Consider the following 23,904-nt stretch of genomic DNA (forward strand, 5'->3'; position numbering starts at 1 on the left):
GTTAATACATTTAATATAGTTGCGGCGACGTTGGGGGCGGAAGATTAGAGGTTAATAAATGTAGGTAGGTGTCGGCGATGTTAGGGACAGCAGATTAGGGGTTAATAAAATTTAAGTAGTGTTTGCGATGCGGGAGGGCGGCGGTTTAGGGGTTAATTTATTTTTTATAGTGGCGGCGATGTCCGGTTCGGAAGATTAGGGGTTAAATTTATTTTTTATTGTTTGCGATGGGGGGGGGGGTGCTCGGTTTAGGAGTTAATAGATCGTTTATGGGTGTTAGTGTACTTTTTAGCACTTTTTTTATGCTACGGCGTTAGCCCATAAAACTCTTAATTACTGACTTTTAAATGCGGTACCAGTCTTGACAGGAGAGGGTGTACCGCTCACTTTTTTGCAGACTCATAATACCGGCGTTATGCAAGTCCCATTGAAAATATAGGATATTCAATTTACGTAAGTGGATTTGCGGTATTACCGAGTCTGGCCAAAAAAGTGAGCGGTACACCTGTACCTGCAAGACTCATAATACCAGCGTTAGGAAAAAAAAGCAGCGTTGGGACCTCGCTGCTTTTTAAGGCTAACGCAAGACTCGTAATCTCGCCGAGTGTTTGTTGTTGTTTACTGTACAATTAAACAGAGCCTTTGTTTTTGCTTTCCAAAAAAAATACTATTATTTCACAAGCAAAATGTCTCAAGGTTCTAATAGGTTGAACTATCACCCATGCCTTCCACTTATTTAATCACTTACTTAAACCCTGTGCTAATTTCTCTTACTGCACTTAAAATTCAACTGCTGTAAATGTCACTCCATTCTATGTCACCCAAAACAAATATAAACAGCTATTAAAGGGACATAGAATTCAAGCATTCAATTTTAAACCATTTTCCCACTTACTTCTATTAATTTTGCTTTTATTTTTTGCTCTTTTATTTAAGGTGCAGCAATGCACCTTAAATAAACCAATGACAAGAAGTATACTGTATATTTGCCACCACCAAAGAACAGCTAGCTCCCAGCTCCTGAGCATACCTATATATCCTTTACAATAAAGAATACCAAGAACAAAGAACAACGCAAATTAGATAATAGAATTACATTAGAAAGTTTTTTTAAATTGTGTGCTTTAGCTGAATCATTAAATAATTTTTGGGGGTTTCATGTCCCTTTAAAGTGCAAAGCCAGTCGCTTTGTCCAGAAGTTTTGCTTGTCTTGCTTACTCGTTACCTCTACTAGCATTCTCAGGATTTTTCCTTGCTGCCCCTAGTCAATGGGATTCCCTACTGTTTGCCGTTAGATGCACCCCACAATCATAGCGTTCAGCTCTCCGCAAAATTCCATTGCTCATTTGTTTCCAGCATAACTCATCCATCTCTAAAAAGACTGATGTATAATAAATGTTCTCAATTTAAAAAAATATTCTCAGATATGGAATGCTACACAGTCGTCATTATCTCCTATTGCTATTAAAAAGTATTTTCCAACTCCAATACATAAAATGATTGTTATTACTATACTAATCTGCTATTGTTGATATAATTCTAAACTTTCTAATCATTCTACCATAATATACACAACCTAACTGTGATCCTTAAGAGTTACATTTGTAAATTCTGTATCTCCAAATTGCATGCATGCTTTCTCTAATTTCATGTAATTACCATTTCAATGAGACTTATTTAGAATTAGCTTAAAACCTGGCATGAAAGTATTTGACATATATATGTTTAAGAAAATAAATTAATTGCATGCATGACAATCTCTCTGAATTTATGATACCATCGTTGGAAAATTTGGAGTTTGTCACATTCCTGCAACATTTCAAATGCATCATCATTCTTCATGTGCAGTTGGAAAATATTCATTCTTAAGCTTAAATAAAGTAAATAAAATAAAGGTCAAGAGAAATATGCAATAACAGCTTTAAAGTTTTAACATTTGGTTTCTTCTATCTGTTACATTTATGAAATAAAAAAACATGGGGGTCGTTATGAAAGTATTGATGTATGAATAATTGTTTTGTGTTTATTTGCTTATTTTAGCACTTTTTTACTTTAGACTCAATTTCAAAAGTTTGCCAAGCAAAACCGTGTATGGGATCTGGGCAATTATCGCCTATTTTTTCTAAGCCTTTCAAATGAGATAAATTGTCCAAATTACACATACTACTTTTATCATTATAAAATAACAAAAACATGCCAACCAATATTCCCCCTAAGGTAAGAGGTGGCGCAGTCGCTCACCTTCCCTCTCGGTGTAGAGTAATCATTATATCAGGCCAAGCGACACCAGAGGGATGAGGAGACCAGAGCTATTTTTTTTTTTAAATTGCGCACAGCTAGTTTCCTGGCTCTCCATTTTAAATATGAGGCAGGAAACCTGGTTCCTGTGCTGTGGTGGTGGCTCCTGCACGCCTGGTGAGTGAGGATTTCCACAGTCTTAGAAACAAGGTTAGTTGAGGTTAATGGATAACAAAAAATTGTACTGTCACGTTTTTCACTTGATGTTTGCCCATGCAGGGAATACATCACAATCAATAGCTGTTTCTTTGGATATGACTTATAACAACAGAAAACAACATATAATGCCAATGAGCTGTGCATTATGGGGAAAAATAGATATCTAGATTTTTTGATTAAATCAAAATATTTTTTGATTAAAAAAGTGTAAACATATATTTTGCATTAAAATGCATTTAACTATTCAAAAAAACAACTTGTACCCTTTGCAATTTGCACTGCAGACTGAGGGCCAGATTATGAGTGGATTGCCATTGTTTGTGCGCAAGCAATATCAGGTTTTCACGTTCGTTTTCACGCAAGTTAAATTGCGCTTGTATTAAAAGTTGAAAGTCAGTGCGACTGTGTGAGCATCGCAATTTACACTAGAATGATTACCGCGACCACAGAGCTATATGTGTACATATGTGTTTATATGTGTATCTATGTATTTTTATACATATATGCACATATAAACTCATAAATACATATGTATAAATTTGTAGACATATATAGAAGTGCATTGGAGCCCTTTGCAGTTAAATAGATGAAAACATGTAAAAGCATATATTTGCAATATTCATATTTAGTTGTGTTATACTGTGTATTTAATGTAAATATTTCACATTCCAATGTTCTGTACATGGTATTTTTAAATAGATATTCCTATATATTTATCTGTATATATCTATACATAATCAGCTACAGTACTGTGCAAAAGTCTTAGGCCACCAGTAGATTTGTTGTTTTAGCAACGTTTTATTGACCATCCACATTTATTTTCCGGTCTCTTTTATAAGATACAAACATACAATACAGGAAATATGTACACAAAATATAAAAAAAAAAAAATTCAGAACAAAATGGCTTCGTCATGCAAAAGTCAGTATATAGTTTGACCTCCCTTGGCACTAAGCACATTTTGAACTCTTTTGGGGAGACTGTTTACTTCCCAGAGTTCTTCTTTAGATTTAGGTTTTTCTTTTATTTCTTTCTCTGTCCAGGTGATCCCATACTACCAAATAATTAGGTCTGGACTCTGTGGAGGCCAGTCTATGACTGTCAGTGTTTTAGCAGCTGTTTTCCTCTCCAAATATGATTTCACTGCATTAGCAGTGTGCATGGGATCGTTATCATGCTGAAAAATAAAACTATTCCCAATCAGGCGCTTTCCAGAAGGAATGGCATGATGAATTAAAACGTGTCTGTGCTTTTCAGCATTCATGATCCCATCAATTCGGACAATATCGCCAACACCACTGGCAGAAATGCAGCCCCAAACCAGGACAGACCCTCTAACATGTTTCACTGAAGGTCGCAAGCACTTATTCTTTCATCGCTCCAACTCTTCTTCTAACATATCGTCGACGATTGGGCCCAAAAATTTCAAACTTGGATTTGTCACTCCATAATACTCTTTTCCAATCTTTGTGAGCTTTAGACAATGTTAGCCTTTTCACCCTGTTCCCCTTTCCGACAAAGTGGTTTCTTGGCTGCTAGTCTTCCACAAAGACCATTACTGATCACAATTCTTTAAACTGTAGAAGGGTCAACTTGGCATCTCGATAAAGCTGCCAGATGCTGAACCAGAGATCCTTGCTGGACTTCTTTCGGTCTCTCAAAGAAGAAACTGAAACACTTCTCATCAGATTTTGAAAGTTTTCTTGGCCTTCCTTTCCTTTTTTTGTCCTTGACCTCTCCTGATTCTTCAAATTTCTTGAATACCACATTTTGAGTATCCAGTTTGTTTGCTGATTTCTCTTTGAGAAAAATATGATTTTATGTCTGTCAAATTCTGTGATCTTTGGCTTTTTGAATAAAATGATGTGATTGAAATTTGGTCTTATTAGCAAGCTTCCAATGAATTAAACTCATAAACCACATGTATATGCAATGCTCAAGCATGTCTTGCACAGACCTGGTGTAATAGACCTTTTTCACAGCAGTAATTTTGACATGAATTGTTAGGACAAATACAGGTGTTAGCAATGACATTAAATAGGGTTCCATTCCATTTATGTTTACAATTGCCAGGTTCCTGCTATTGCTCAAGTGTAAGGGGAGGTCACACCAACATTTTTTATTTTTGCATACAAATATCCTGTATTTTCTGGTTGTATTCTAATAAAGAGACTAAAAAATAATTATATATGGTCATTATACCATTGCTAAAACAACAAATCTAATGGTGGACTAAGACTTTTCCACAGTACTGTATATAGGTATAGATATATATTGTACCAAAATACTATTATTTATTTATTTATTTATTTATTTATTTATATATATATATATATATATATATATATATATATATATATATATATATATATATATATATATATATATATACTCCAAAGAAATAACTTGCACCCGGTTTCTTCAATAAGGATGTTACCACTTTATTCACATATTGTGGTACACTTCACACCCAAAAACATCCACGGTTTCGGTCCTCCACGTTGGATGTTTTTGGGTGTGAAGTGTACCACAATATGTGAATAAAGTGGTAACATCCTTATTGAAGAAACCGGGTGCAAGTTATTTCTTTGGAGTGTGTTTGGAGACTCTGCACCGGCCATTGTTACCTTACAGGGAGTGCTAAGGTTGTGTAAGATAGGTTATCGCACAAGCAATATTCTAACTTCATTTTACTTCTAGCTTGGTTAGCGCTCCACTCGTAATCTGGAATCTAGAAAAAACAGCAACTTTGTTTTAAAGTTCAGAAGCCCCTCTATTAAATAAAGCCCCTAAATAGGTTTCAATAGCTAGGTGAAGACTCTGGTACTAGTGATCACCTGGTGTAAATAAATGTGCATTTATATGAGTAGCTGCATATGGGAGCCTTTACTTGCAGATCAAAGTTATATTCGTATACCCAAAGGACCTTATTTATATGATTTATATAAAAAAAATACACACTATTGTTTACAACCTTGTTTATTAAAATGTTAATAAAAATATATGTTTTCTCTTTTTTTGTTGTAAATTTCTTATGGTATATACATAAAATAATGGTATAATTTGAATCTGCTGGGTGTGCTGAGACAAGTATAATATGTGCGTCACTGAAAAATTACCTTATATGAGCAGCATCTAAAAACCCCAAAACAACACAGGACTGTGAAATGGCTCAGCAGTTAAGGGGTTAAATTATGTCAGTGCAAAGTATTGGTGAAGTTACGTGGTGCAAAACTGTTGAACAAATGCAACATAACCATATTTTCTTTTTAATGACATGATGAGTCCACGGATCATCTTAATTACTATTGGGAATATCACTCTTGCCCTGCAGGAGGCGGCAAAGAGCACCACAGCAAAGCTGTTAAATAGCTCCTCCCCTCCCTCCCACCCCATTCATTCTCTTTGCCTACGTTAAGAGCAAGGAGGTGGAAAATGAGGTGTTAGAAAAGATTCTTCAATCAAGAGTTTATTGTTTTTAAAAGTAGTACAAGATTGTGCTGCTTTGTTCTAGGGTGTAGCCTTAGTCCATATCAGTCTCTTCAGTAGAGCAGTGGTGGCTTTAGAGCAATGGGAACTTGTGGGACATAATTCTCATTGTGCCTCCCATATATTTATGCTGCCCTAATTCTGATAACCTAAGTAAGATTACTCAGCCTCTATCCTTTTTCCACAGGACTATGTGAGGGAGAAGACCTCTCAATCCTGGTGAGCTGCCCTGCTGTCGGGCAGATTTTAAAGGTAAGTGCTGACTTTTTATTCTGGGTCTGGGAAAAAGGATCTCAGTAGAAGTGTAACACTTATTTACTTGGGACTTAGCTCCTATATATATAAAAAGATGGGATTTCAGTGACAGCACGTTGTAAGCAGGCACTGGGGCTGAGGAGACTAGTTAGGTGGTTTATATATCTGGGGGCTCTTCTTCACTAGGGCTGAGGGATAATGACTCAGTGGGAGGTGATGTCTTTGTCACATTTTGAGGCTAAGCTGCTGTCTAGCAAGTGTTAGCCCAATTTGCCCCCAGGCTTTACAGATAGTTCAGTTAGCTCCCGGTAGCTTAGTTGTTTAAGCAATAATAATGGCGACCTGGAGATTGAATGTTGTAACGCCCACGATGGGCAGAGCTACATGTGGTGCCAATTTGGGCTGCACACTCTTTTTCTTCACTTCCGATTTCGGAAACGGAAGGAAGAGTCTCTGTTTAACACAGTACTTAGTGTTTACATATTAGTGGGCAGGTGGGCACCTCAGCAGGGTAAGCTGAGGTGAAGATAGGTTGTGCAGTAACTGCGTACTAAGTTAACTTCCTTCTGCTCACAAAAATAAAAAGTTACCTTTTAAAATTTAAAGAGACAGTAACGTTTTTTTATATGCTCATTTTTATTAAAAAATGTAAGCTGTTTATTTGTTTATCTCATCCTTTGTGACTCAGGATGGACCAAGAGGCCCTGCTGGTGTCTCTTGTTTTAGGCTTTGATGTCTATATGGTACTACCAATCCTTTATGTTCCTCATCTATTGAGAGAAAATTAATTTATAAAAATAGACTTTTTCTGAACCTACTCCATCTAAGGTGCATGCTGTTTAGGAGTCTATTTACAATGGTCAAGATATGCCACAAATTTCTGCTATAGTGTCCCAAAAAATTTATAGCCCACATGCAGTGCCCTGCGCTTCCTCTCACTCTCCACTTGGAGTTGCCTTGCATTTCATGCATTGTCTGTTTTTCCCACACTGTAGGGAAAAGTGCAAGAGGATATATTTTTAATCAGTTAGTGTGATTGATTCAGTAGCAACAATTCCGAAGGTTTTTTACCGGTAACCTGAAAAAGGAAGTTACTTCGGTAGTTTTTGATCCTACCGAGGTTGTTTTTCTTTCAGTTCTAGCTTGAATACCTCCATTTGTTACTTGAGGAGGTTTTTGGCTACCCTAGGTGACTCCGACACTACCGGTGTAGTCTATCCTAGAGAGTCCAGTAACTTATACTATATTGTGACGTGCCCTTCATGGTGGAAGTATTTCCTGTACCAGCTAGGGCTATACAGATATTTGCTCAGGAATTGGAGAAACCGGTTATTACATTTATCTCCTCCACTATATTAAAAGGATGCTTTATATAGCAGACTCTATCACTGAGTCTTTGCAGAAGAGAGATACTATTCCCATAGAGGATTGTAGTTCCTTTTGGACCTTATGCAGGAGAAGGACAAAATAAAGACAAACTTTTTTACTGAATCTGTGATATTGTCTTTTCATATTGGGAAGGAGCCGGTAACCTGCAATATACACTGAGTAGATATTCACCTTTGTATGGTGTATTGTCTGATATTTCAGCACCACTATTTTGCACCTAGAGTTATACAACCAAGGAAGGAAAGGAAGATACCAACGACTGATACAAGCTGAACCAGCGCCTCCAGCTAGCACACAGGAGAAGGACAACCTGCAGTTGGTATGTCTACTGTCTCCAGTGCGTTGTCTGTTTCTATTGGTCAGACACCCCCCTTTGAAGGGATAGAATAGAGGCCCTTAGGTTAGTAATCTCCTTTAATACAGAGGATTATTATGCTGCTCACTATGATTCCGGCTTTGCCATACTGGCCCGCAGAGCATTATGGTTAAAATCTTGGTCTGTGGATTTTTCATCTACAGGATAAGACAAATAATTGAGAGGACGTCAGAAATAATTCCGGTTCTTTCGAGATTTCTAGGGAAATCCTTCTGGAACTCCCTGTCAGTCTTAGAATAGGGGAAAACAGTCGAAGAGACCTGCTGTTGAATCAAAGACAGCATGAGGGGGCGTGCACCTGATCCGTAAGGGGGCAGGTTTTCCTTCTTCAATCAGACTTGGGTTTCTGATTTCATGATTACTTGGGGACATTGTGTCCCTGGGATACAAATTAGAGTTTGACTTCCTTCCAGGGGCAGGTTTCTGCTTTCAAGATTATCGGCAGACCAGGCAAGAGGAGAGGCGTTCTTACACTGTGTAGTAAACCTCTTCGACCTGGGAGTGATAGTTCCTCTTCCGATTTAGGAACAGGGTCTGGGATTTTATTCCAATCTGTTCGTGGTTCCCAAAAAAGAGGGAACCTTCAGGTCTATTTTATATCTCAAGAGTCTAAACAAACTCCTCAGAGTACCGTCCTTCAAGATGGAAACTATTAGTTCCATTCTCGCTTTGGTCCAAGAGGGTCAATTTTGACAACGGTGGATTTTAAGGACGCGTATTTGCGTTTTCCCATTCACAGGGATCATCACACGTTTCTAAGGTTTGCCTTTCTAGACAAATACTTCTAATTTGTGGCTCTTCCCTTAGGTCTTGCAACAGCTTCCAGAATTTTCTCAATGGTTCTGGGGTCGCTGCTGGCGGTGCTTCGGTTACGGGGCATTGCAATGGTGCTCTATTGGGACAACATCCTATTCCAGGCGCCATCTTTACAACAAGCAAGATCCCACATGGAAATGTTGTTATCCTTCCTGCGATCTCATGGATGGAAGGTAAATCTGGAAAAGAGTTCCTTAATCCCAGATACAAGGGTAACTTTCTGGGGAACCATCATAGATTCCCTATCAAGGAATATTTTTCTGACAGATGTCAGGAATCAAGGATTTTCAATACTTGTCTAGCTTTTCAGTCCACTCTTCAGCCATCAGTGGCTCAGTGTATGAAGATATTCAGGCTGACGGTAGCAGAAATGGACATTTTCCTGTTTGTTCAGTTTCATCTCAGAGATCTGCAGTGAAACATTCTCAGGCTATGGAACGGAGAATATGTGGAACTGTCTCCTCAAATACTTCTGGAGCAGGAGACAAGGGATTTCCTTCAATGGTGGTTGTTTCGGGATCATCTCTCACAGGGTACCTGTTTTCGCAGACAATCTTGGGTAATTGTGCCAACTGACGCCAGTCTTCTAGTATGGGGAGCAGTCGGGGGCTCCTTAAAGGCTCAGGGAGTTTGGACTCAGAGTCTGTTCTACCTATAAATATTCTGGAAATGAGTGCGATCTTCAATGCACTGGCCTCAGTCAGCTTCGGTCGAGTTTATCAGGTTCTAGCCAGACAACATAACCTAAGGGGCTTACATCAATCATCAGGGAGGAACCAGGAGTTCCTTAGTGATGACAGAGGTAACCAAAATAATTCAGTGGGCGGAAACCCACTCTTGCTGTCTGTCGGCAATCCACACCCCAGGGGTGATTAACTGGGAGGCGGACTTCCTGAGCAGGCAGACCTTTCATCCGGGGGATTCATCCGGAAATGCTTTCCAGCCTGATTCTCAAATGGGGTCAGCCGGAATTGGATCTCATGGCATCTCGGCAGTGTGCCAAACTTCCGAGGTATGGGTCAAGGTCCAGGGACCCTCAGGCAGTTCTGATAGATGCCCTGACGGTACCTTGGACCTTCAGTCTAGCATACCTATTTTCCTTGGCTCTTCTTCCCCGGGTTATTGCTCGAATCAAGCAGGAAATGGCCTTGGTGATTCTCATTACACCGGCTTGGCTTCGCAGGATTGGTATGCAGATCTGGTAGACATGTCATCTCTGCCACCTTGAAGACTTCCATTGAGGACGGACCTTCTAATTCAAGGGCCCTTCCTTCACTCTTATCTAGTTTCTCTGAAGCTGACTACTTGGAGAATGATCGCTTATTTTTATCTAAGCGGGGTTTTTCTGAATCGGTCATAGAGTCCATAGTTCAGGCTCGTAAGCCTGTATCTAGGAAGATTTCCATAAGATAGGGCATATATATCTCTATTGGTGTGAATCCAAAGATTATTCATGGAGTAGAGTTAGGATTCCTAGAATTTTGTCCTTTTTTCAAGAGGGTACTCAGACGTCTGGCAGATGTTCAATCTTTTTTTCAGGCCTTGATCAGGATCAGGCCTTTGCTCAAGCCAGTTACTCCTCCATGGAGTCTTAATTTGGTTCTCAAAGTTCTTCAAGGGGCTCCGTTTGAGCCTATGAATTCCTTAGATATAAAGTTGTTATCTTGGAAAGTTGTATTTCTTGTTGCTATTTCTTCTACTCGCAGAGTGTCAGACTTCTCGGCTTTGCAGTATGAGTCCCCTTACCTTATTTGGCATTCATATAAGGTAGTTTTGCGTACTAAATTAGGATTTCTTCCTAAGGTTGTTTCTGTTCGCAACATTGATCAGTTGATTGTTGTTCCTTCCTTGTGTCTTAATCCTTCCTCTCATAAGGAACGGCTTCTGCACAATTTGGACGTGGTTAGTGCCTTAAGGTTTTACCTACAGACGACTAAGGAATTTTGTCCGTCTTCTACTTTATTTCTGGTTTTCTCAGGAAAATGTAAGGTCAGAAGACTACGGCTACTTCTCCTTCTTTTTGGCTGAAGAGTATCATATGTTTTGTATATGTGACTGCTGGACAGCAGCCTCCAGGGAGAGTTACGGCTTATTCCATGAGGGCTGTTGCTTCCTCATGGGCATTCAAGAATGAAGCTTCTGTGGTTCAGATTTGCAAGGCTGCAACTTTTGCCTCGGCTGAGGCCGCTTTTGGGAGAAAGGTTCTTCAAGCAGTGGTGCCTTCTGTTTAGGTTCCCCGTCTTGTCCCTCCCGTATCATCGGTGTACTCTAGCTTGGGTATTGATTCCCAATAGTAATAAACATGATCCGTGGACTCATCGTGTCATTAAAAAGTAAAGAAAATTTATGCTTGCCTGATAAATGTATTTCTTTTTTTACATGATGAGTCCACGGCCCGCCCTGTTGTTTAGACAGGTTATTTGTATGTTATAAACTTCAGAAACCTATGCACCTTGTTTCTTCCTTTCTCTCCTTAACTTCGGTCGAATGACTGGAGTGGGAGGGAGGGGAGGAGCTATTTAACAGCTTTGCTGTTGTGCTCTTTGCCGCCTCCTGCAGGGCAGGAGTGATATTCCCAATAGTAATTAAGAAGATCCATGGACTCATTGTTCCAAAAAAGAAATACATTTATCAGGTAAGCATGCATTTTCTTTTTATGGATTGAAATGGTCTTGAATCTGAATGGAATGAAATTGACCAACATTTGTGATATTCTATATGATAAAAAGGTTACTAATGTAAAGCATGTCATGAACTTGTCTTGTGAATTTGATGGACGTAAAATAAGATTTTCAATGAATGAACAATTAAATCTCTAGTTTATGATGTTTTATAGGAGAAGTTGCTTCTGAGCCTCCGAACAACAAACTAGACAAGTTTACAGGGACTCTGATATGGAAGGACAGCAAGTATTCTCTGAATAATGGCAAGATGCTGTTGAGAGGATGTGTTTTAAGAAACACAGAGTGGTGTTTTGGAATGGTGATATTTGCAGGTAATCAATGCACCTAATAATACACATTATTTACTTGTTGGTGAATTACTCAGAATATAATACATCTTATTTGCATGTATTAGTGACTTACTCAAAAGGTCTTTTCAGCAGTTGTTAAAAGGTGTAAGATTTTTAAGTGTATTTAGCATGGACTCCTCTTTGTTTTTTTCTGCCATTTGTGTTACGTAGTTTACGTAGCCAAATACTTAAAGAAAGTTGGTGTGTAGGACTAGAACTGAACAATGCAGTCTTATTTTAAATTAGCTTTTAAAGGGACATAATACTCATATGCATATGCTTAAAAGTGATGTAGCTTAATTGTAAAAAGCTGACAAGAAAATATCACATGAGCATCCCTATGTAAAAAAGGAAGATATTTTACCTCAGAATTTATTCAGCTCACCAGAGTAAGTGCTGTGTAAACAGGTATACTTCAGCTCTTGTCCAGCTGCAAGTTGGAAAAAAAAACAATAGCCAATCAGCATCAGCAGTGCTGAGGTTATGCTTTGCCTTTGCTGTGATCTCATGAGACTTCAATGAAATCTCATGAGATTTCATAGAACTTACTTCAACTTAATAGGAAAATAACATGACTGTGCCTTCACATGCCAGATGCACACTCCCTAGCAAGACCTGGGACAAGCATTCTGACTGGCTTCTTAAAGTCTCTTTACAGTGGGGTGTGATTATTTAGGAAATTTGAGGTACAATATCTTACTTTTTTTCATAGAGATGTTCAGATGATATTTTCTAGTCCACTTTTTACAGCTATGCTGCATCAGTGCTTCAACTTTTGGGTATCACGTCCCTTTAATTTAATTGTCCCCAAAAATATATAACTAAGAAAAATAAAACAAATTGCAATATACAATTATTATTAATTTTCCTGCTCTTACTCTAAAATATATTTCTCCCCCCCCCCCCCCCAATGTTTCTACTTAAAGGAATAGTAAACCCAATTTCTCCTGTTAAGTGTAGTCAGTCCACGGGTCATCCATTACTTATGGGATTATAACTCCTCCCTAACAGGAAGTGCAAGAGGATCACCCAAGCAGAGCTGCTATATAGCTCCTCCCCTCTACGTCATATCCAGTCATTCTCTTGCACCTAACTAAAGATAGGACGTGTGAGAGGACTGTGGTGTGTTAAACTTAGTTTTTATTTCTTCAATCAAAAGTTTGTTATTTTAAACGGCACCGGAGTGTGTTGTTTGTTCTCAGGCAGCATTAGAAGAAGAATCTGCCTGAGTTTTTCTATGATCTTAGCGTTCGTAACTAAGATCTACTTGCTGTTCTCGGCCATTCTGAGGAGTGAGGTAACTTCAGAACAGGGGATAGCATGCAGGGCCCACCTGCAAGGAGGTATGTACAGTAAATTATTTTCTAAGGAATGGAATTGACTGAGAAAATACTGCTAGTACCGATGTAATGTAAGTGCAGCCTTAAATGCAGTAGTAGCGACTGGTATCAGGCTGATATGTATGTATGTATACTCTGAGGTATTTCTGGGGAATGGAATTTCACTAAGAAAATACTGTCAATATTAAAGTAATATTTGAGCCTGCACTGCAGTGAAAGCGACTAGCAGCAGGCTTATTAATAACACTTCATGATTTTCAATTTTAAAACGTTTACTGGCATGTTAATCGTTTTTTCTGAGGTACTTGGTGATAAAACTTTATGGGCATGATTTTTACCACATGGCTGTCGTTTTTTTCTGCATAAAAACAGTTTACTGAGCTTCCCCACTGTTGTAATATGAGTGGGAGGGGCCTATTTTAGCGCTTTATTGCGCAGTAAAAATTTAGTCACAGTCTTCCTATTTCTTCCTCCATGATCCAGGACGTCTCTACAGAGCCCAGGGGTCTCCAAAACTAGTTTTGAGGGAGGTAATCAGTCACAGCAGACCTGTGACAGTGTGTTTGACTGTGATAAAAACGTTTATTTCAACTGTTATCCGTTTTGGGTATTAAGGGGTTAATCATCCTTTTGCTGGTGGGTGCAATCCTCTGCTAACTTTATACATTTTCTGTTAAAATTTGGTTGTTTTAACATATTTGGTTCATTGTTAATTCAACTGTGTCACATTTTTATGTTTCTTAAAGGCGCAGTAGCGTTTTTTATATAGCTTGTAAATTTATTTAAAAGTTTTTTTCCAAGCTTACTAGTGTTATTGCTAGTCTGTTTAAACATGTCTGACACAGATGAATCTGTTTGTTCACTATGTTTAAAGGCCAATGTGGAGCCCAATAGAAATTTGTGCACTCAATGTATAGATGTTACTTTGAATAAAAGTCAAACTTTATATGTTAAAAAAATATCTCCTCACGTGTCAGTACCTTCGCCTCCCGCTCAGGAGGTGCGTGATATTGTGGCGCCAAGTAAATCAGGGCGGCCCATACAAATCACTTTGCAAGACATGGCTAATGTTATGACTGAAGTACTATCTAAATTGCCAGAATTAAGAGGTAAACGCGATCACTCTGGGGTAAGAACAGAGTGCGCTGATAATAGTAGAGCCATGTCTGATACTGCGTCACAATTTGCAGAACATGAGGACGGAGAGCTTCATTCTGTGATTGACGGATCTGATCCAAGTAAACTGGATTCAGAGATTTCAAATTTTAAATTTAAGCTTGAGAACCTCCGTGTATTACTAGGGGAGGTATTAGCGGCTCTGAATGATTGTAAGACGGTTGCAATTCCAGAGAAAGTATGTAGGCTGGATAAATATTTTGCGGTACCGGCGTGTACTGACGTTTTTCCTATACCTAAAAGACTTACAGAAATTGTTAACAAGGAGTGGGATAGACCCGGTGTGCCCTTTTCACCCCCTCCTATATTTAGAAAAATGTTTCCAATAGACGCCACCACACGGGACCTATGGCAGACGGTCCCTAAGGTGGAGGGAGCAGTTTCTACTCTGGCTAAGCGCACCACTATCCCGGTGGAGGATAGCTGTGCTTTTTCAGATCCAATGGATAAAAAGTTAGAGGGTTACCTTAAGAAAATGTTTGTTCAGCAAGGTTTTATATTACAACCCCTTGCATGCATCGCGCCTGTCACTGCTGCGGCGGCATTCTGGTTTGAGTCTCTGGAAGAGACCCTTAGCACAGCTCCATTGGATGAGATTATGAACAAGCTTAAAGCCCTTAAGCTAGCTAATTCATTTATTTCTGATGCCGTAGTACACTTAACCAAACTTACTGCTAAGAACTCCGGATTCGCCATTCAAGCGCGCAGAGCGCTGTGGCTTAAATCCTGGTCAGCTGATGTGACTTCTAAATCTAAATTGCTTAATATTCCTTTCAAAGGGCAGACATTATTCGGGCCCGGCTTGAAAGAAATTATCGCTGACATTACTGGAGGTAAGGGCCATGCCCTGCCTCAAGACAGGGCCAAACCAAAGGCTAAACAGTCTAATTTTCGTGCCTTTCGTAACTTCAAGGCAGGAGCAGCATCAACTTCCTCCTCTCCAAGACAGGAAGGAACTGTTGCTCGCTACATACAGGGCTGGAAACCTAACCAGTCCTGGAACAAGGGCAAGCAGGCGAGAAAACCTGCTGCTGCCCCTAAGACAGCATGAAGTGAGGGCCCCCGATCCGGAAACGGATATAGTGGGGGGCAGACTTTCTCTCTTTGCCCAGGCTTGGGCAAGAGATGTCCAGGATCCCTGGGCGTTGGAAATCATATCTCAGGGATATCTTCTGGACTTCAAAGCTTCTCCTCCACAAGGGAGATTTCATCTTTCAAGGTTATCAGCAAACCAGATAAAGAAAGAGGCGTTTCTACGCTGTGTACAAGACCTCTTACTAATGGGAGTGATCCACCCAGTTCCGCGGTCGGAACACGGGCAAGGATTCTATTCAAATCTGTTTGTGGTTCCCAAAAAAGAGGGAACCTTCAGACCAATCTTGGACTTAAAGATCCTAAACAAATTCCTAAGAGTTCCATCGTTCAAAATGGAAACTATTCGAACCATCTTACCCATGATCCAAGAGGGTCAGTACATGACCACAGTGGATTTAAAGGATGCCTACCTTCACATACCGATTCACAAGGATCATTACCGGTATCTAAGATTTGCCTTCCTAAACAGGCATTACCAGTTTGTAGCTCTTCCCTTCGGGTTAGCTACGGCTCCAAGAATCTTTATAAAGGTTCTGGGCTCTCTTCTGGCGGTACTAAGACCGCGAGGCATAGCGGTAGCTCCGTACCTAGACGACATTCTGATACAAGCGTCAAGTTTCCAAACTGCCAAGTCTCATACAGAGTTAGTTCTGGCATTTCTAAGGTCGCATGGGTGGAAGGTGAACGTAGAAAAGAGTTCTCTATTGCCACTCACAAGAGTTCCCTTTCTAGGGACTCTTATAGATTCTGTAGAAATGAAAATTTACCTGACAGAGGACAGGTTATCAAAACTTCTAAATGCTTGCCGTGTCCTTCATTCCATTCAACACCCGTCAGTGGCTCAGCGCATGGAGGTAATCGGCTTAATGGTATCGGCAATGGACATAGTACCATTTGCGCGCCTGCATCTCAGACCGCTGCAATTGTGCATGCTAAGTCAGTGGAATGGGGATTACTCAGATTTGTCCCCTCTGCTAAATCTGGATCAAGAGACCAGAGATTCTCTTCTATGGTGGCTTTCTCGGCCACATCTGTCCAAGGGGATGCCCTTCCGCAGGCCAGATTGGACGATTGTAACAACAGACGCCAGCCTTCTAGGTTGGGGCGCAGTCTGGAATTCCCTGAAGGCTCAGGGATCATGGACTCAGGAGGAGAGACTCCTTCCAATAAACATTCTGGAATTAAGAGCAATTTTCAATGCTCTTCTGGCTTGGCCTCAGTTAGCAACTCTGAGGTTCATCAGGTTTCAGTCGGACAACATCACGACTGTGGCCTACATCAACCATTAAGGAGGAACAAGGAACGCCAAGCTTCCTTGTTACGGATCCAGGTCCAGGGACCCGGGAGCGGAGCTGATAGATGCTCTGACAGCACCTTGGGTCTTCAACATGGCTTATGTGTTTCCACCTTTCCCGATGCTTCCTCGATTGATTGCCAGGATCAAACAGGAGAGAGCATCAGTGATTCTAATAGCGCCTGCGTGGCCACGCAGGACCTGGTATGCAGATCTAGTGGACATGTCGTCCTGTCCACTATGGTCTCTGCCTCTGAGACAGGACCTTCTGATTCAGGGTCCTTTCAAACATCCAAATCTAATTTCTCTGAGGCTGACTGCATGGAGATTGAACGCTTGATTCTATCAAAGCGTGGATTCTCGGAGTCAGTGATTGATACCTTAATACAGGCTAGGAAACCTGTTACCAGGAAAATTTACCATAAAATATGGCGTAAATACTTATATTGGTGCGAATCCAAGAGTTACTCATGGAGTAAGGTTAGGATTCCTAGGATATTGTCTTTTCTACAAGAGGGTTTAGAAAAGGGTTTATCTGCTAGTTCGTTAAAGGGACAGATTTCAGCTCTGTCTATCCTTTTACACAAACGTCTGGCAGAAGTTCCAGACGTTCAGGCTTTTTGTCAGGCTTTGGCTAGGATTAAGCCTGTGTTTAAGACTGTTGCTCCGCCGTGGAGCTTAAACTTAGTTCTTAACGTTCTGCAAGGTGTTCCGTTTGAACCCCTTCATTCCATCGATATCAAGCTGTTATCTTGGAAAGTTCTGTTTTTAATGGCTATTTCCTCGGCTCGAAGAGTCTCTGAGTTATCGGCCTTACATTGTGATTCTCCTTATCTGATTTTTCATTCAGACAAGGTAGTTCTGCGTACTAAACCTGGGTTCTTACCTAAGGTAGTCACTAACAAGAATATCAATCAAGAGATTGTTGTTCCATCATTGTGCCCTAACCCTTCTTCAAAGAAGGAACAACTTTTGCACAATCTGGACGTCGTCCGTGCCCTGAAATTTTATTTGCAGGCAACTAAAGATTTTCGTCAAACTTCTTCCCTGTTTGTCGTTTATTCTGGACAGAGGAGAGGTCAAAAAGCTTTGGCTACCTCTCTCTCTTTTTGGCTTCGTAGCATAATACGTTTAGCCTATGAGACTGCTGGACAGCAGCCTCCTGAAAGGATTACAGCTCATTCTACTAGAGCTGTGGCTTCCACTTGGGCCTTTAAGAATGAGGCCTCTGTTGAACAGATTTGCAAGGCTGCAACTTGGTCTTCACTTCACAATTTTTAAAAATTTTACAAATTTGACACTTTTGCTTCTTCGGAGGCTGTTTTTGGGAGAAAGGTTCTACAGGCAGTAGTTCCTTCCGTGTAAAGATCCTGCCTGTCCCTCCCGTCATCCGTGTACTTTTAGCTTTGGTATTGGTATCCCATAAGTAATGGATGACCCGTGGACTGACTACACTTAACAGGAGAAAATATAATTTATGCTTACCTGATAAATTCATTTCTCCTGTAGTGTAGTCAGTCCACGGCCCGCCCTGTTTTTACGGCAGGTCTAAATTTTAATTAAACTCCAGTCACCACTGCACCCTATAGTTTCTCCTTTCTCGTATGGTTTCGGTCGAATGACTGGATATGACGTAGAGGGGAGGAGCTATATAGCAGCTCTGCTTGGGTGATCCTCTTGCACTTCCTGTTAGGGAGGAGTTATAATCCCATAAGTAATGGATGACCCGTGGACTGACTACACTACAGGAGAAATGAATTTATCAGGTAAGCATAAATTATATATTTTTTTCTTTCATGATTTGGATAGAGCCTGCAATTTTAAGCAACTTTATAATTTACACCTATTATCAATTTTTCTTTGTTCTTTTGTTATCTTTATTTGAAAATGCAGGAATAAAAGCTTTGGAGTCGGCCTATTTTTTGTTCAGTTCCTTGGATAGGGCTTGCTGATTGGTGCCTGCATTTAGCCATCCCATCAGCAAGCACAACCCAGGTTCTCAACCTAAAATGGGCTGGCTCCAAAGCTTTTATTCGAGTTTTGTCAAATAAAGAACAAAGAAAAATTGATAATAGAAGTAAATTAGAAAGCGGCTTAAAATTGCATGCTCTATTCGAATCATGAAAGAAAAAATGTGGGTTTGGTATCCCTTTAAAGGGACTGTAATGTCAAAATTAAACTTAAATTATTCAGATAGAGCATGGCATTTAAAATCACTTTCTATTTTACTTCTACTATCCAATTTGCTTCTTTCTCTTAGTGTCATTTGTTCAAAAGCATACCTAGGTAGGTTTGGAGCAGCAATGTACTACTGGCAGCTAGCTGCTGATTGGTCCCTGCACAAATATGCCTTTTGTCATTGTAACCCTATGGCCAGATTACAAGTTGCATAGTGATTTTTTTCACTGGCATGCTAACTGTACTCTGTTTAAACTTTTAACGCTGGCGGGTTAGCGCACATATTACAAGTTTAAAGTAAAAAGCACAAGAGCGAAAGTCTGATGCGCACTAACTTTAGATATTGCAACATCATTATCTTCTTCCATAGCCTTCAGTTGAGTGTGCGAACAAACCTGACACCAAATTAAACCTGTAGAAGGAAAGATAGTCCAGCCCAGTAGTAATCTTTAAAAAGGGACGTTTATTAGTACGTATGGTCCAAAGTGCAAGAAATAAGCAACGTTCCGGACCTACATTAGATCCTTAGTCATGACTAAGGATCTAATGTAGGTCCGAAATGTTGCTTATTGTTTGTACTTTGGACCATATGTACCAATAAAGGTCCCTTTTTAAAGATTACTACTGGGCTGGACTATCTTTCCTTCTACAGGTATGCTGCAAGGGTTTGACTGGCCCAGAACTCTGTGCCCTCTCTAAGGCCTAGATTTGGAGTTTGGCGGTAGCCGTGAAAACCAGCGTTAGAGGCTCCTAACGCTGGTTTTAGGCTACTGCCGGTATTTGGAGTCAGTCAAAAAAGGGTCTAACGCTCACTTTTCAGCCGCGACTTTTCCATACCGCAGATCCCCTTACGTCAATTGCGTATCCTATCTTTTCAATGGGATCTTTCTAACTCCGGTATTTAGAGTCGTGGCTGAAGTGAGCGTTAGAAATCTAACGACAAAACTCCAGCCGCAGAAAAAAGTCAGTAGTTAAGAGCTTTCTGGGCTAACGCCGGTTCATAAAGCTCTTAACTACTGTACTCTAAAGTACACTAACACCCATAAACTACCTATGTACCCCTAAACCAAGGCCCCCCCACATTGCCGACACTCTAATAAAAATTTTAACCCCTAATCTGCCGACCGCCACCTACGTTATACTTATGTACCCCTAATCTGCTGCCCCTAACACCGCCGACCCCTATATTATATTTATTAACCCCTAACCTGCCCCCCACAACGTCGCAGCCAGCTACCTACAATTATTAACCCCTAATCTGCCGACCGCAAAGAGCAGCCACCTACATTATAGCTATGTACCCCTAATCTGCTGCTCCTAACACCGCCGACCCCTATATTATATTTATTAACCCCCTAATCTGCCCCCCTCAACGTCGCCTCCACCTGCCTACACTTATTAACCCCTAATCTGCCGAGCGGACCGCACCGCTACTATAATAAAGTTATTAACCCCTAATCCGCCTCACTAACCCTATAATAAATAGTATTAACCCCTAATCTGCCCTCCCTAACATCGCCGACACCTAACTTCAATTATTAACCCCTAATCTGCCGACTGGAGCTCACCGCTATTCTAATAAATGTATTAACCCCTAAAGCTAAATCTAACCCTAACACTAACACCCCCCTAAGTTAAATATAATTTTAATCTAACGAAATTAATTAACTCTTCTTAAATAAATTATTGCTATTTAAAGCTAAATACTTACCTGTAAAATAAATCCTAATATAGCTACAATATAAATTATATTTATATTATAGCTATTTTAGGATTAATATTTATTTTACAGGTAACTTTGTATTTATTTTAACCACGTACAATAGCTATTAAATAGTTAAGAACTATTTAATAGCTAAAATAGTAAAATAATTAAAAATTTACCTGTAAAATAAATCCTAACCTAAGTTACAATTAAACCTAACACTACACTATCAATAAATTAATTAAATAAAATACCTATAATTATCTACAATTAAACCTAACACTACACTATCAATAAATAAATTAAATACAATTCCTACAAATAAATACAATGAAATAAACTAACTAAAGTACAAAAAATAAAAAAGAACTAAGTTACAAAAAATAAAAAAATATTTACAAACATTATAAATATATTACAACAATTTTAAACTAATTACACCTACTCTAAGCCCCCTAATAAAATAACAAAGCCCCCCAAAATAAAAAAATGCCCTACCCTATTCTAAATTACTAAAGTTCAAAGCTCTTTTACTTTACCAGCCCTGAACAGGGCCCTTTGCGGGGCATGCCCCAAGAAGTTCAGCTCTTTTGCCTGTAAAAAAAAACATACAATACCCCCCCCCCAACATTACAACCCACATACCCCTAATCTAACCCAAACCCCCCTTAAATAAACCTAACACTAAGCCCCTGAAGATCTCCCTACCTTGAGTCGTCTTCACCCAGCGGAGCCAAATTATTCATCCAAGCGGAGCAAGAAGAGGTCCTCCATCCGGTAGAAGTCTTCATCCAAGCGGGGCAGAAAAGGTCTTCCATCCGATTGAAGTCTTCATCCAAGCGGAATCTTCTATCGTCATCCATCCGGAGCGGAGCGGCAGCATCCTGAAGACCTGCGACGCGGAACATCCATCCTGGCCGACGACTGAACGACGAATGACGGTTCCTTTAAATGACGTCATCCAAGATGGCGTCCCTCAAATTCCGATTGGCTGATAGGATTCTATCAGCCAATCGGAATTAAGGTAGGAATATTCTGATTGGCTGATGGAGTCAGCCAATCAGAATCAAGTTCAATCCGATTGGCTGATCCAATCAGCCAATCAGATTGAGCTTGCATTCTATTGGCTGTTCCGATCAGCCAATAGAATGCGAACTCAATCTGATTGGCTGATTGGATCAGCCAATCGGATTGAACTTGATTCTGATTGGCTGACTCCATCAGCCAATCAGAATATTCCTACCTTAATTCCGATTGGCTGATAGAATCCTATCAGCCAATCGGAATTCGAGGGACGCCATCTTGGATGATGTCATTTAAAGGAACCGTCATTCGTCGTTCAGTCGTCGGCCAGGATGGATGTTCCGCGTCGGAGGTCTTCAGGATGCTGCCGCTCCGGATGGATGACGATAGAAGATTCCGCTTGGATGAAGACTTCAATCGGATGGAAGACCTCTTCTGCCGCGCTTGGATGAAGACTTCTACCGGATGGAGGACCTCTTCTTGCTCCGCTTGGATGAAGAATTTGGCTCGGCTGGGTGAAGACGACTCAAGGTAGGGAGATCTTCAGGGGCTTAGTGTTAGGTTTATTTAAGGGGGGTTTGGGTTAGATTAGGGGTATGTGGGTGGTGGGTTGTAATGTTGGGGGGGGGGGGTATTGTATGTTTTTTTTTACAGGCAAAAGAGTTGAACTTCTTGGGGCATGCCCCGCAAAGGGCCCTGTTCAGGGCTGGTAAGGTAAAAGAGCTTTGAACTTTAGTCATTTAGAATAGGGTGGGGCATTTTTTTTATTTTGGGGGGCTTTTTTATTTTATTAGGGGGCTTAGAGTAGGTGTGATTAGTTTAAAATTGTTGTAATATATTTATAATTTTTGTAAATATTTTTTTATTTTTTGTAACTTAGTTCTTTTTATTTTTTGTACTTTAGTTAGTTTATTTCATTGTATTTATTTGTAGGAATTGTATTTAATTTATTTATTGATAGTGTAGTGTTAGGTTTAATTGTAGATAATTATAGGTATTTTATTTAATTTATTTATTGATAGTGTAGTGTTAGGTTTAATTGTAACTTAGGTTAGGATTTATTTTACAGGTAAATTTGTAATTTAACTATTTTAGCTATTAAATAGTTCTTAACTATTTAATAGCTATTGTACCTGGTTAAAATAAATACAAAGTTACCTGTAAAATAAATATTAATCCTAAAATAGCTATAATATAAATATAATTTATATTGTAGCTATATTAGGATTTATTTTACAGGTAAGTATTTAGCTTTAAATAGCAATAATTTATTTAATAAGAGTTAATCAGTCGGCAGATTAGGGGTTAATAATTGAAGTTAGGTGTCGGCGATGTTAGGGAGGGCAGATTAGGGGTTAATACTATTTATTATAGGGTTAGTGAGGCGGATTAGGGGTTAATAACTATTATAATAGCGGTGCGGTCCGGTCAGAAGATTAGGGGTTAATAAGTGTAGGCAGGTGGAGGCAACGTTGTGGGGGGCAGATTAGGGGTTAATAAATATAATATAGGGGTCGGCGGTGTTAGTGGCAGCAGATTAGGGGTACATAGGGATAATGTAAGTAGCGGCGGTTTACGGAGCGGCAGATTAGGGGTTAAAAATAATATGCAGGGGTCAGCGATAGCGGGGGCGGCAGAATAGGGGTTAATAAGTATAAGGTTAGGGGACTTTAGACTCGGGGTACATGTTAGGGTGTTAGGTGCAGACGTAGGAAGTGTTTCCCCATAGCAAACAATGGGGCTGCGTTAGGAGCTGAACGCGGCTTTTTTGCAGGTGTTAGGTTTTTTTTCAGCTCAAACAGCCCCATTGTTTCCTATGGGGGAATCGTGCACGAGCACGTTTTTGAGGCTGGCCGCGTCCGTAAGCAACTCTGGTATCGAGAGTTGAAGTTGCGTTAAATATGCTCTAAGCTCCTTTTTTGGAGCCTAATGCAGCCATTATGTGGACTCTCAATACCAGAGTTATTTTAAAGGTGCGGCCAGAAAAAAGCCAGCGTTAGATACACGGGTCTTTACCGACAAAACTCTAAATCTAGCCGTAAATTAATTTGGTGCTGTTTCCTGCTTCATTTTTGTACCAAATTAAACCAACCGTGCTAAAGCCAAAGGTAGTTATTTCCTTTTTATTTTTATATATATATATATATATATATATATATATATATATATATATATATATATATACTGTATATACAGGGAGTGCAGAATTATTAGGCAAGTTGTATTTTTGAGGGTTAATTTTATTATTGAACAACAACCATGTTCTCAATGAACCCAAAAAACTCATTAATATCAAAG

At 39.8% G+C, this 23,904-nt stretch overlaps 1 protein-coding gene across 1 annotated transcript in view; it reads left to right on the forward strand.

Annotated features, from left to right (window-relative positions):
* Positions 1-23,904, forward strand: part of ATP8B4 (ATPase phospholipid transporting 8B4 (putative)) — a 932,005-nt gene that overhangs the window by 526,798 nt on the left and 381,303 nt on the right. Inside the window, 1 exon segment of the mRNA XM_053717452.1 lies at positions 11,619-11,777. Coding sequence (XP_053573427.1) covers positions 11,619-11,777 — 159 coding nt within the window.

The sequence above is a fragment of the Bombina bombina genome, chromosome 6 (assembly GCF_027579735.1).
Source record: "Bombina bombina isolate aBomBom1 chromosome 6, aBomBom1.pri, whole genome shotgun sequence".
In the NCBI taxonomy this organism is placed as follows: Eukaryota; Metazoa; Chordata; class Amphibia; order Anura; family Bombinatoridae; genus Bombina; species Bombina bombina.